The sequence below is a fragment of the Plecotus auritus genome (genome assembly GCF_963455305.1).
Source record: "Plecotus auritus genome assembly, chromosome: 1".
NCBI classification, from domain to species: Eukaryota; Metazoa; Chordata; class Mammalia; order Chiroptera; family Vespertilionidae; genus Plecotus; species Plecotus auritus.
The window spans coordinates 198,671,672-198,685,565 of NC_137770.1; the positions used below are offsets into that span (position 1 = coordinate 198,671,672).

At 37.1% G+C, this 13,894-nt stretch overlaps 1 protein-coding gene across 2 annotated transcripts in view; it reads right to left on the minus strand.

The window, feature by feature from the left end:
* The window catches only part of USO1 (USO1 vesicle transport factor), a 78,992-nt gene that overhangs the window by 20,121 nt on the left and 44,977 nt on the right, over positions 1-13,894 (minus strand). For both annotated transcript variants that reach the window (XM_080670672.1, XM_080670671.1), the window contains exons 9-13: positions 8,024-8,202; positions 4,408-4,548; positions 1,994-2,082; positions 1,451-1,605; positions 201-412 (exon numbers count right to left, since the gene is read on the minus strand). In XM_080670672.1, coding sequence (XP_080526798.1) covers positions 201-412; positions 1,451-1,605; positions 1,994-2,082; positions 4,408-4,548; positions 8,024-8,202 — 776 coding nt within the window. The remainder of the gene's footprint in view (positions 1-200; positions 413-1,450; positions 1,606-1,993; positions 2,083-4,407; positions 4,549-8,023; positions 8,203-13,894) is intronic.

Consider the following 13,894-nt stretch of genomic DNA (forward strand, 5'->3'; position numbering starts at 1 on the left):
TAAGAATATTTATGGCTTTTTCTCTACAAAACTGTTTCAGGTTACAATAAGCTAATAAGCAGGTAAGTAAGTCCTTGCCCCTTCCCTTTTTCATCTGCATAGTCTACTAAGAACAGCCTTAAATTCTTATATCATTGGCATCAAAACATGTAAGCCAAACCTCCCTCATGCCCTTAGAGAATTTTCACTGGCTACATTACCTGTGAAAGAATGTTGGTGCACTGTTGCAATAAAGAAACAGGAGGATTGCTGATACTTGTAGCAAGTTGAACCCTGAGCAATTGTTCTTTCTGGGTGGCATTTTCTTGCAAAGCATGGGCAAGGGCCACAGCAGCACACCAGTTTGAAAGTGAATCAGTAGAAAACAAACCTCCGCATAATAACTGACCAGCCGAGACTGAATTACCAGTTGCTACAAAGATGAAAGGCAGATGATAATAACATAAACATTTATTATGTTGTTTTCTACAAACAGAAAAAGACAAAATACTATCTAAAAATGTGCTAATGTGTCTATCTATATAATAGAGGAATATGCAAATTAGCCAGGACGCCGTAACGTCACGACTGAACAGCAGGGACCTGAGGCTGCATGGCGCCTGGCCAGGGTGAGGGACCTCAGGCTGCACCCCCCACCCCGGTGCCAGGTTGGGAGACCTCAGGCTGTGCCCCCCGCCCAGTGGGACTTGATGGAGACCTCAGGCTTTGCTCCCTGCCTGGCAGGGCTTGTCAGGGGATCTCAGGCTGTGCCCCCAGTTCCGGGGGACCTGAGGCTGCGCACCCCGCCTGGCGGGGCTTGACAGGGGGACCTGAGACTGCGCCCCTGACCTGGCGCCAGGCTGGGGGACCTAAGGCTGCGCCCCCAACCCAGAGGGGCTTGATGAGGGTGGGGCCGGCCGGGTCTGGGTCTCCTGCATTTTCGAAGTGCACGCGGGTGGTGGATGGGGACTTGACTCTGGGTCCTGCGGTGCGCCCCTGACTCTGACAGGAGGGAGATTTTCATATACATTTTACTAATTTTCTTTCATCTCTGACACTTCTATTATAGAGAAAGGGCTAATAGCAATATTAAAATATTTCCTCTAATTAATTCCTTTTTAATGTACACGAATTTCATGCACCAGGCCACTAGTTAAGTAATATTTTTGAAAGTCTGTTTTTCAAAACAAATGAAAGATGACCCCCCCCCCCCCAAAAAAAAGACCTTGGGGAAAAAAGTAGCAGAATAAAGAAATAGAATACTTTTGGCATCAAATTGATAATAGTAATAGTCCAGAAATTTTTTACCTTAATTGAACACTACATTTCTAAAGAAAATTCAAGGAAATGCCATAGTTTAAATATTCTACTACACCCAGAGTCTTTTATGATTTGTGATATATTTTACCATTAAAATCTAGAAAGACAATTATCTACTTTTTAAAGCAGGAATTAAAATGAAATTATTTACCATCAATGGTGGAAGGTAGAAGTGTTGACACAATTTCTCCTTGTCCTTTTTGGTTTTTATATAAGAAACACTGGAAACAATAGAGAACAGCACAGCGCAATACAAATGGCTGCCTTTCATTAACCATAGACATGAGAAGTACTACAATTGCCGGTCTGTTGCATTTAAAAAAAAGAAAAAGAAACATTGCAAATCAATAACTAGTCATTTTTGTTGATTGAAAAACCATAACCAGAACACAAGCAAGTTAAGTATTTCCATCTCCATTTCACAGAAAGGATAACTGCAGCTTAGAGAAGCGAAATTATTTATTTGCTTAGGCACACAGCTAGAAAGTGGAAGAGGTGATACCTGAGCCCAAATAGGTACCAAAGACTACTAACTCTTTTAAAATACCAACATATTTATCTTGTCAGATAATTTCTAGTTTCAAAACACACAAACTGAACTTCTTAAAAGAATAAGGTGTGCATATGAGACATACTAAAAACCCAAAGTAAGTTTTTACTTCATAGCAGAATCTCAATATTTCCCTTTTCCTACCTTGGTGGGTTTGAAGGTGCATTTACAGAAGCAAAGTAGTCTTGGTTTACTTGACAGCCTCGAATAACTTCTGATACAGTATTAATGGTCTATTAAAGGGGGAAAATAATTTAGAGAAAGTAAGTTAAGGAAGGAAACATGCTTTCAAGTGAAGAAAACTGTTATATCTCTACTTTTTGTTTTTCAAAGCCAAAATTCAGACACCAAATTAATTAGTGACAGCATATAATCTTGTAACACTTCCTTGAGATAACATTTAAAAAAATTAAGTGTAGGCCTCCAATTAAAAATAACACTTGACCACACACATTTAAAATCTCAAAAACCTAAAATTAATTATATCCTTTAAGAGCTAGAATCTATTTCTACAAAACAAGAAAAGGATGCTTTCATATAATATTAGAGAACAAATTTAAAATATAACAAATTAAAGATTCAATTTGAGAATGAAGTTGAGCCATGGCTGGTGTGGGTAAATGGTTAGAATGTTGGCCCACACACCAAAGGGTCTGAGATTCGATTCTGGTCAAGGGCACATACCTGGTTGGCAGGTTCAATACCCAGCCCTGGTTGGGGTGTGTGTAGGAGGCAACCAATTGATGTGTCTCTCTCACGTTGATGTTTTTTTCTCTCTCCCTCACTCTCCTCATTCCTCCCTCCCTCTCACTCTCTACAAATCAATGGAAAAAATATCCTTGGGTGAGGATTAACACACACACACACACACACACAGAAAAAGAATAAAGTTGAAAAAAACCTCCAAGAAAATAGAATTAAAAAAACAAAATAGGTCCAGAAAGTCCAACAATCTATTAATAGAGTTGGAAAAACGGAAGAGAAAAGGGAACATTATCATGGAATTCAAAAAACATCCTCAGAACTGAAGTACATTTGTCTCTGGCTTGAAAGGGCCCAGTGAGTGCTCTTTCAAATAAATGGAGGAAAAACAGTTCTAAGTACAGCATATCATCAGTAAATTTTAGAAAACCAGAAATAAAGATTTCAAAAGATTTAGAGAGAAAAAAGCAGATTCTATAAAAAGGATTAAGATTCAAGATGGCTTCAGTAACACTGGAATAATGTTCTGAAAGCCGAGTGCAAGTAATTTCCAACTCTGAATTCTATCCCTAGCCAAACTTCAAATTAACTCGGAAGGAATAACATAAAACTAAAAACATATTCTCTTGCCATTTGTCCCTTTTCAAGAAGTTAACTAAAATAAGATAATGAAATGGGGGGGTCGGAGAAAGACATGGAATTTGTAACTAAGGAATCCAAGTCAAGAGAGAGGCAAAAAATGCCGAAACCGGTTTGGCTCGGTGGTAGAGCGTCGGCCTGCGGACTGAAAGGTCCCAGGTTCGATTCCGGTCAAAGGCATGTACCTTGGTTGTGGGCATGTCCCCAGTAGGGGGTGTGCAGGAGGCAGCTGATCGATGTTTCTCTCTCATCGATGTTTCTAACTCTCTATCCCTCTCCCTTCCTCTCTGTAAAAAATCAGTAAAATATATTTAAAAAAAAAAAAAAAAAAAGAGAGAGAGGCAAAAGGAACTCCTAGGAGGAATGGTGATTGAAAGTCCAGGACAAGAGTCGTGTGGCAGAAGTAGAGAATAACCAGTCCATATTGGAGCAGGATGATGGAAGGTTTCCAGAAAATAAAATGCAAAAAAGAACACTATTATAACACAAACAAGAGTAAGGGGTATTTTAAAAGAAGACATAGGGCTCTCTTTGGCTTAGCAGGGGACAGGATAAATATAGTTGTAAGACTATAAGCCCTGATTATTGATTTAAAAATAAGTTACTGGGGTGACAAGGGAAGTAAAGTAGGAGGCCTATACAGGGGGTTAGTGGGACAGATTGTAGGGAGGAGAGAGGTTGAAGACAGCTGTTTTTGTTATAAAACCTTTATTATTTATCTGTGCTTTTAATGTGCATGTGTTGAGAAAAATAAAAAGATAATTTAAATAAATGAAACCATTATTTTCTTCAAATTAACATTTCTCTTAAAAGGTAGAAAACAGAAAATGCCATATGTCAGGAAAGAATTTACTATTTTATAAATAAGCAAGACTTCTTAAGACTCAAGTCCTACTTGACTAAGACTAAAGTCATATTGTTCTCAAAATTACAAACATAAATCATACTGTTCATGCCTGTTGAACACAATAAAATTAATGAGAACTCTTCTATGCTTTAATCATTACTTATATATTAGTAAACTTGAGGAATGAGTGCACCTTTTGGAATTGATACTGTCATCATTATGCTAATTATATTTTAGTAGGATCAATAAGGACTTTTAACACATAAAAATAGTTAACTATTGCTATTTTTCCTTTAGCTGATATTTAATTCTTTCTAATAACTTTTAGGATTTCAACTTCCACAGAGCAGTCTGCCTTCATTCAGTTTACCTCAGTCAGAATATCAGCAGGAATTCCAGTAGCCATTAGGATAGTGCAAAGCTGCTGCAATAAGCCACACTGGAACATGGCTTTCTGGCAGCTACTGGTAGCACCAGGAGGGTTGGTGGGAGATACCAGGACACGAATAAGCTGCAAAAGAAAGAGAAAAAAGAATGTCTTTTAAAGATCAAAGACTTTAAAAAAGTCTTGAAGCAAATTTAATCTATAGCAACAAAAAAAAAGATCTATTTGAAGAATGCCCTCACCTGCTCAGCCAGATCTGTGTGCTCTTTCCTTTATGCTATCATGACAATAGTTCAGTTATACTACATATTAATCCTAAGTTTGTCTCCTTCAGTGATTGTGAACTCCCAGAGAGTAGAAACTACCTCGGTCATTTTTGTATCCCAAATAAGCACAGTATTTATAATATAGTCCATAGTCAATAAATGAATGAATGAATAAGTAACAGGGTGGTATTTTATCAAAGTAAGATTTCTTATTGAAATAAGGATGAACACCTAATTATAGAGCAGGTCTGAAAACAGAATGAGTGGAGGTATTTAAATTCCTCCTAAACCGGAAATATTTAAAGAGAGGATAAACAACTGGAGACATGGTAGAAGATTCATGAATTAGGCAAGGAGTTGGCCCCACTGCTTGTTAATGCTCATTAAGTCCCTAATTCGGATCCTATGATTAGATTAGTCTGAACTTAAACATGAAATTTAAGAAACATAAAAAAGTCATCCCAAATAAGTGTTCAGCACAGTTACATCTTCAAAATAATTTTATATATAGCTTGCATTTTAAAGCTAGAGTTATATGTATATGTGTGTATAAAATTTTGTATATCAAAATCAAATGGGACATTTATGATAATACTTTATTAAGAGGGTTAACTAATAGATTGATGATACTAGAGAGGCTTTAGTTCTTCATCAATTCTTCTCCTTGGACCTTTCTAATTAGATTTTCATTAAAATTTTTTGTTGTTTTTAAAATTTATTATCCTCCTAGCCCTACTTAAAATTTTTTATAAGCAAATATCAAGCTATTTGTCATTTCTCCAACAAATATTTCTATAAGTACCTCTAACTGATATGGATTTTAGAAAACACAGTCATCAAACCATTATTACACACATCAAAATAATAATTTCTTAATATGATCTAATAGCAGTTAGATATTTTTATTGATGAAGGAAATACAGAAAAAATAATTATCAATTTCTGGATGAAAGAAAAGTAGAAAGAATGGTTGAAGAAAGAGGGAGTCCTTATTATATGGATAAGAAAGCAGATTTTGTTGACTCATTATATAGATTAAGTTTTTAATAATTTAAGCTTCAGAACATTGAAAAAGATTCTCTCATAAGATAATGAGCTTCCTGGGAGGCAGAACTAGACATTAAACTATCATTCAAAAAAATTAAAATGTTTTATGACTAACAAAACTTTTCAAAAAGATTCTTCCCCCCAAATTCAATCTGCAAATCTTGGAATGAAATATTCTCAAGCAGATCAATTTCAACTTTTAGTGGCTTGGAATTCAATCATGATTATAACTGTAATGATGAATAATTCCAGTTAGGGTGTATCTATCCAAAAAAGGATTGTTTATCATCATTTATGACGCCTTTTTTATGTGCTTGAAATATAAACAACCCTGAATATAGCTATAAAGAAAGAGCATTCAACAGACTGAAAAGCAGAAAATAACTTGTGGCCTATGAAGTCATGAATGCTTCAACTACTCAATCTTTAAGGTGGAGAATAGATAAATTAAACGTCAGTTTTACTTCGATGTTTATGTTCTTCAAGATTAGTATCTAATTAGTTTAGTTACTTTTTAAAAGGAAAGGCTGCTTAACTAACTTACTATGTAACTAGGATAATAGCAGTATTTTTCTATTTTTTGAAAATCCTCACCTGAAGATGTTTTGATGATTTTTTTCAGAGAGGAAGGAAGGGGGAGAGAGAAAGAGGGGAGAGAGAGAAGGAGAGAGAGAAGGAGAAAGAGAGAGAGCGAGAGACTGAAACATCGATGACAGAGAGAGAAACATCGATCAGTTGCCTCTTGCATGCACCCCAACCAGGGATCGAACCCGCAACCTAGGTATGTGCCTGGACTGGGAACTGAACCTGCAACCTTTTGGTATATGGGACAACACTCCAACCAACTGAGCCACACAGGCCAGGTTCTGTTCTTCAGTCTACATGTAACACTCTATCCTAAAATTTTTGGGGGTTAAATGAGTACTTTACTTTTTAAACAGTGACACTGTCTTCAAAAAGAATTCTTTACATAGTATCCTACACTATAAAACATGAGTAGGCTCCTCAAGCAATTTAAATTTTCACTGTTTGGTAGGAAATATATAAGTTTTTGTACATCATCAGATCCCTTCACTCTCTCTAATCACATTTTGTAAATTAGTTTTCTAGAGAAATTTCCTTTATCAAGAAAGCAGTGTTGAGCAAAGATATCAAGCTTACCACTTGGAACCCTGTTCTAAAAAACATAAACTAACAAAGTCTTGAAATGTGCAATACTGACATGTGAAAATAGAAATAATGAAGTTGGGAGTATAAATAGAAAGATTCTACCCATGTTCTTCTGTAAAATATTTTCCTAACAATGTTTAGGCATATTCTGAATAGGGTACCTATATAATTTATTACCCAAATAGGGACACTTGAAGCAAAAGATGACACTGAGTAATTACAAAACAAATACTGTTCTGGCAAACTGGGGTATATGGTGACCCTAATTATCAATCAAACCTATGTAAGCAACTCCAGGGCATGCAACAGTATTAAGACTCTAATTACTAGAGAAATTAACAATCTAGTTTTGCAGAACACAACTTCAGAGATGCAGGCACAATTCAGAGACATTCAAAGACCCATAAGATTCACCAGAGTAAGTTAGGAGGCGGTCTAAACTTAAGTGTTTGGAATAGGGAATTCAATAAAGGAGTAAATAAGTAAAATGCTTCAAAGAACTTTGTAATTTTCTCTGATGCAAAAGTAATTTGGGATCCTACTGTCCTCACTTTCACTATCTATTACAATAAAGCTTAAATAAAATTAGAGGTGATTTGTCAATTTAATTTGTATTGGACTTAAAACTCAGACTATTAATCTTTGGAGATAGAGACATTATAATTCATTTACTAGCATTCAGTGCCTGGCCCTCAGTAAATGTTTTCTGAATGAATTTATTTGTTGAACTTAATATTCTAAATATTAAAATTTATATCAGAGTCTTCATTAAAAAAAGCACATTTAAAAAATTCCAAGTCAACACCGTAATTGATTATCTTCTGTTGTAAAACTCATCAGGAAACTATGTTTGGATTCGCTTTAAAATAATCCTGCAGGGTAGGAGAGGGGAATAAAAAAATGAAACAAAATTGCCAGATGTAATAATTATTAAAGCTGAATGATAGGGGTGTGTATGGAGGTGTGAAGGGGATCAATTTCCATATTATAAGGAAATTTTTTACAAAGCCAACCTGAAATCTACTGAACATCCTGGTTTTATTAAACACGAGTTTACTTTTTTTTTTAAAGGATTACAGCCAAAATTCTTACCACATTTATGTCTAAGTTCAATATACCTGTAGCATTAGATGCAGATTTGTTACTTTCTGTGCAGACCAGCCAGAATTTTCATCTCCAACTTCAAACCAAGGTTTCATACGTTGAATATATGAGCCTTCTTTAAAAAAATTTTGATTGGAATTGTTGTTTTTTAACAAGTTTTGGAGCAAAATCAGACAATCTTCCACTACTATACCTGAGGAAAGAATGTAAAATGGAAGTGTTAAGGCTGATAAAACCTGAAGGAAAATTCAATCTCTAAACATTAAAAAAAAAAAAGAGAGAGAGAGAGAAATCTCCACACTCAACATCTCTTCAATATGGCAAGGCAGAGAGCTGTTGACTCCTGACGGCCACAATCTGTGTGTTCTTTCTCAGGTCCGCTAATGATCTCTTTGACTTCTATGTTCAACTATGTGCATGTGTTACCTCAGTAATTCAGATATTTTCTTCAAATCCCAGGTTAAATATAATTTCTTCAGGAATAATCACCAAGACCCAATAACTAACTTAGCTAGCATCACTAGCTATATGCTTTCATAGTAGCCTGCTCCTTTTATTTTGATATCTTCTCCAATAGATTATAATTTATGAAGACAGGAATTTGTGAATGCCGTACTAGGATACAGTGACCTACTCTGTATCCACTGCAGAGACAGAGACAAGATATCAGGTGTATACATAATAGGTCACTATTAAATATTTGTTGAATGAATTATATCTTAATTTCTAAGAACCACTAGACATTGTTGTCTCTCTGTCTCTTCCTTGAAACTTCCTCTTCCCTTGGTTCCCCAAAAAACTTGCTCTTTTCTGGTTTTCCTTAGGGATTGCTGGCCACTCCTCTGGCTTCCTTCCTATCATTCATGATTCTGTTCTCCATTTTTTCTTCTTTGCTTACAAAACACACTCTCCAGAGTAGTTTCATCCACACAACAGGTTACACTTTTATCACAGCTGAAGCTCTCCAACTACTGATCTCTATTTTATCAAGTGCTAGTTTAACCATTGATCTGTTTCTCTGAATGAAGCATATGGATGATGCTCGATGCTTACAATTAGCAGGTTCTTTTGTGCAGTACACCTACACTTCTGCTCTTAGTAGTTAAGCTTTATGTCTACAATAATCAATTTTTAAAAATTAATATACTTTATTTTTCTCCATTTCTTCTACTATTATCTTTTAGCATTAGTGTGGCACATTTGTTGTGACTCATGAATGAATACTGATACATTATTCAAGCCCATAGTTTACATTAGGGTTCACTCTTTGTGTTGTACAGTTCTATGGGTTGACACATGTACAATGTCATATATCTGCCATTACAGTATCATACAGAATAGTGTCATGCTTTAAAATCCTGTGTTATACCTATTCATTCCTCTTTCCCCCAAATCCCTGGCAACTGTCTATATAGTTTTGTCTTTTACAGATGTCAGTTGGATAGGTCACAGACAATGTAAACTTTCAGATGGGCTTAACTTAGCAATATGCATTTAAGGTTCCTCCATGTCTTTTCATGGTTTGTTAACTTTTTATTGTGAAGGACATTTTAGCTGCTTCCAAGTTCTGGCAACTGCAAATAAAGTTGCTATAAACATTCATGTGCAGGATTTTGTGTGCATATAAGTTTTCCACTCATTTGGGTAAATATCAAGGAGAGTGACTATTGGATTGAGTGATAAAAGTATGTTTAGCTTGGTAAGAAACTGCCAAAATGTATTCCAAAGTGGTTGTACCAATTTGCATTCCCACTAGCAATGAATGAGAGTTTCTGTAGTACTACATCCTTGCCTGCTTTTGGTATTGTCAGTGTTCTAGATTTTTGCCATTTTAATAGTGTGTAGTGATAGCTCATTATTTTAATTTGCATTTTCCTAATGACATATAATTTTGAGCATCTCTTCATGTGCTATTTGCCATCTATATCTCTTCTTTGGTAATGTGTTTGTTCACTTTTGTCCGTTTTATAATTGGAATTTTGTTTGTTTATTGTTGAATTTTAAGAATCTACTGTATAATTTGGAGACAAGTCCTTTTTCAGATATGTATTATTTTTCTCCTGTCTGTGCCCTATCTTTCCATTTCTATTTTAAAATTTATTTATATCATTTTTTAATTTTTCAATTATAGTTGACATACAATATTATATTAGTTTCAGGTGTATACCCCAGTAATTAGACATTACATAAATTACTAAGTGATCATCCCAATAAATCTCCAACCCATCTGACACCATACATAGTTATTAGAATATTACTATTTTCCCTATGCTATACTTTACATCCCCATGACTATTCTGTAACAACCAATTTGTACTTCTAAATTCCTTCACCTTCTTCACCCATCCCCCTCAGCCCCTTTCCCATTTAGCAACCATCAAAATCTGAGTCTCTTTCTGCTCTGCTTGTTTAGTTTTTTAGATTTAATTATTGATAAATATATATTTATTGCCATTTTACTGTTCAAATTTTTTCTTTTTCCCCCTTTATTTTTCTTAAAGAAGACCTTTTAACATTTCATGTAACTCTGGTTTGGTGGTAATAGATTTCTTTAGCTTTTTCTTATGTGGGGAGCTCTTTATATGTCTTTTGAATCTAAATGATAGCTTTGCTGGGTAATCCTGGTTGTAGGTCCTTGCTTTTTATCACTTTGAGTATTTCTTGCCAATCCCTACTGGCCTGCAAAGTTTCTGTTGAGAAATCAGCTGACACTGATTGTGGAGCTCCCTTGTTGGTAACTAATTGCTTTTCTCTTGCTGCTTTTAAGATTCTCTCTTTGTCTTTAACTTTTTGCATTTTAATTATGATGTGTCTTGGTGTGGGCCTCCCTGGGCTCATCTTGTTTGAAACCCTCTGTGCTTCCTGGATTTATATGTCTATTTTCTTTACCAGGTTAGGGAAGTTTTCTGTCATTCTTTTATCAAATAGGCTTTCAATTTCTCGCTCTCTTTCTGGCACCCCCATGATGTGAATGTTGGTACACTTGAAGTTGTCCTAGAGGCTCCTTACACTACCTTCATTTTTTTTTATTCATTTTTCTTTTTGTTGTTCTGATTGGGTGTTTTTGTACTTCCTTATATTCCAAATCACTGATTTCATTCTCAGCTTCATCTACTCTCCTACTGATTCCCTGTAAATTATTCTTCATTTCAGTTAGTGACTGGTCCTTTTTTATGGTGTTGAAGTTCTCACTAAGTTCACTGAGAATCCTTATAACCAATGTTTTGAATTCTGCATTTAAATTACTTGTCTCCATTTTGTTTAGAATTTTGTTCTGTTCTTTCATTTGAAACATGTTTCTTTGTCCCCTCATCTGGCAGTCTCCCTGTGTTTGTTTCTATGTATGAGGTAGATCTGCTGCATCTCCCAGGCTTGGTAGAGTGGCCTAATGTAGTAGGTATCTTGTAGGGTCCAGTGGCACAGCGTCCCCATTCACCTGAGCTGGGCACTCCATGTATGCCCCCATGTGAACTATGTATGCCCTCCTGTTGTAGTTGAGCCTTGATTGCTGTTGGCACATCAGTGGACTGGATTTACCCCCAGGTTGATTGGCTGCAAGGACTGGCTACGACCACCAATCACCATAGAGGATCAACTGTGTAGGAGCCCGCTCCACAGAGCAGAACTTACTTCAGTGGGGCTCTGGTGCCCACTTGAGTCTACCCCTCGTATCACTTGTGGAAGTGGCTGGGTGATGCTTTGATGTAGTTTGAAGCTATCCACTGGTTGTGCTGGCTCTGGGGCCTCCTGGGAGGTGCAGGCTAAGGTGAGCCACCATGTGTGTTCTGCCTGGGGCCACCTGGCATGAACTACAAAGCAATCTGCAGATGGCTGTTACTTGTGCTAGGCTTAGAGGTGTCCAGGTAAGGCTAACTGTGAAACAAGGCTAGATGCAGCTAGTGCCAGGCCAGGGACAACTTAGCAAAAGGTACAGGGCACACCAAGGCCAGATGTAGCTTGTTTGAGAGATTTTAGAAAAGTCTGAAGTGTCAGCAAAGATAGGCCATTATATAGAAAAGCCACATAGGTGGGGTGGGAGTCTCAGGGAATCAACAGGGCATGGCAAACAGTGTGAGCCAGGTTGACAGAGACTCAGATATGGTGCCCTTCTGCCAGCTTTGTTGGCAGAGGGCTCAAAAAAAGGAAAATGGCCTCTGCCAGCACTTTTCTCTGGGAAAAAGCTGACCCCCCCAGCTCTTGCCCTAATGCCAAATACTTCAGTTCCTCCTTGCATGTTCCTGGTGCCTTTTGAGCTGCTATCCCCGTGTTGGAACTCTGAAAGAGTAAATCTGTGTGCAGGCCCTTTAAGAGGAACTGCCTGGGACTCCAGAAGCTCTCCATCTCACTCAGTCACAATTCCCTTTGATTTTTACAGCCAAAGATTGGGGTGACTTCTCTTCCTGGCATTGGAACCCTGGGCTGGGTGGCCTGGTGTGGGGCTGGTAACCTTACTCCTCAGGGGAGATCTCCACAGCAGATATATTCCTCCCAATTTCTGAGGAACGTGAGTGTGGTACCATCCTGTTCCTTAACTCCACCCCTCCTACCAATCTTAATGTGGCTTTCTATTTATTTTTTTAAATAAATCTTTATTCAGATTATTACAATTGTTTCTCCTTTTTCACCCCATAGCTCCCCTCCACCTGGTTCCCACCCCACCTTCTGCCCTTACCTCCCCCCACACTGTCCTCATCCATAGGTGTATGATTTTTGTCCAGACTCTTCCTGAACCCCCCATACCCCTTTCCCCCTGAGAATTATCATTCCACTCCCTTTCTATGCCCCTGATTCTATTATATTCACCAGATTATTCTGTTCCTCAGATTTTTAATTCACTTGATTTTTAGGTTCACTTGTTGACAGATATGTATTTGTTGTTCATAATTTTTATCTTTACTTTTTTCTTCTTCCTCTTCTTTAAGAATACCTTTCAGCATTTCATATAATACTGGTTTGGTGGTGATGAACTCCATTAGCTTTTTCTTATCTGTGAAGCTCTTTATCTGCCCTTCAATTCTGAATGATAGCTTTGCTGGGTAGAGTAATCTTGGTTGTAGGTTCTTGCTATTCATCACATTGAAAATTTCTTGCCACTCCCGTCTGGCCTGCATAGTTTCTGTTGAGAAATCAGCTGACAGTCGTATGGGTGCTCCCTTGTAGGTAATTAACTGTTTTTCTCTTGCTGCTTTTAATATTCTTTGTCTTTTGCTCTAGGCATTTTAATTATAATGTGTCTTGGTGTGGTCCTCTTTGGATTCCTTTTGTTTGGGGTTCTGTGCGCTTCCTGGACTTGTAAGTCTATTTCTTTCACCAGGTGGGGGAAGTTTTCGGTCATTATTTCTTCAAATAGGTTTTCAGTATCTTGCTCTCTCTCTTCTTCTGGCACCCCCATAATTCGGATGTTGGTACGCTTGAAGTTGTCCCAGAGGCTTCTTACACTATCTTCAACTTTTTGGATTTTGGATTTTTTTCTTTTCTTTTTGCTTTTTCGGTTGAGTGTTTTTTGCTTCTTTGTATTTCAATTCTTTGACTTGATTCTTGTGTTCCTCTAGTCTGTTTTTGGGTCTCTGTATAATATTTTTTATTTCAGTCAGTGTATGTTTAATTTCTAGTTGGTCCTTTTTCATATCTTCGAGGGTCTCGTTATATTTATCGGCCTTTTCTAGGATATTCTTGAAAAGCCTTATAACCGTGGTTTTGAATTCCATATCCAGTCGTTTGTTTTCCTCCATTTCTTTCATTTGTGATCTGTTTCTTTGACGCCGCATTTTTGCTGCTTCCCTGAGTTGGTAGGGTAGATTTGTGTGCTAGGTTTCCTATATGGCCCAGTGGGTCTGCCTCCCCAGTTAACCTGAGGTGGACACTCTTGGTGCACCCCTTTGTGG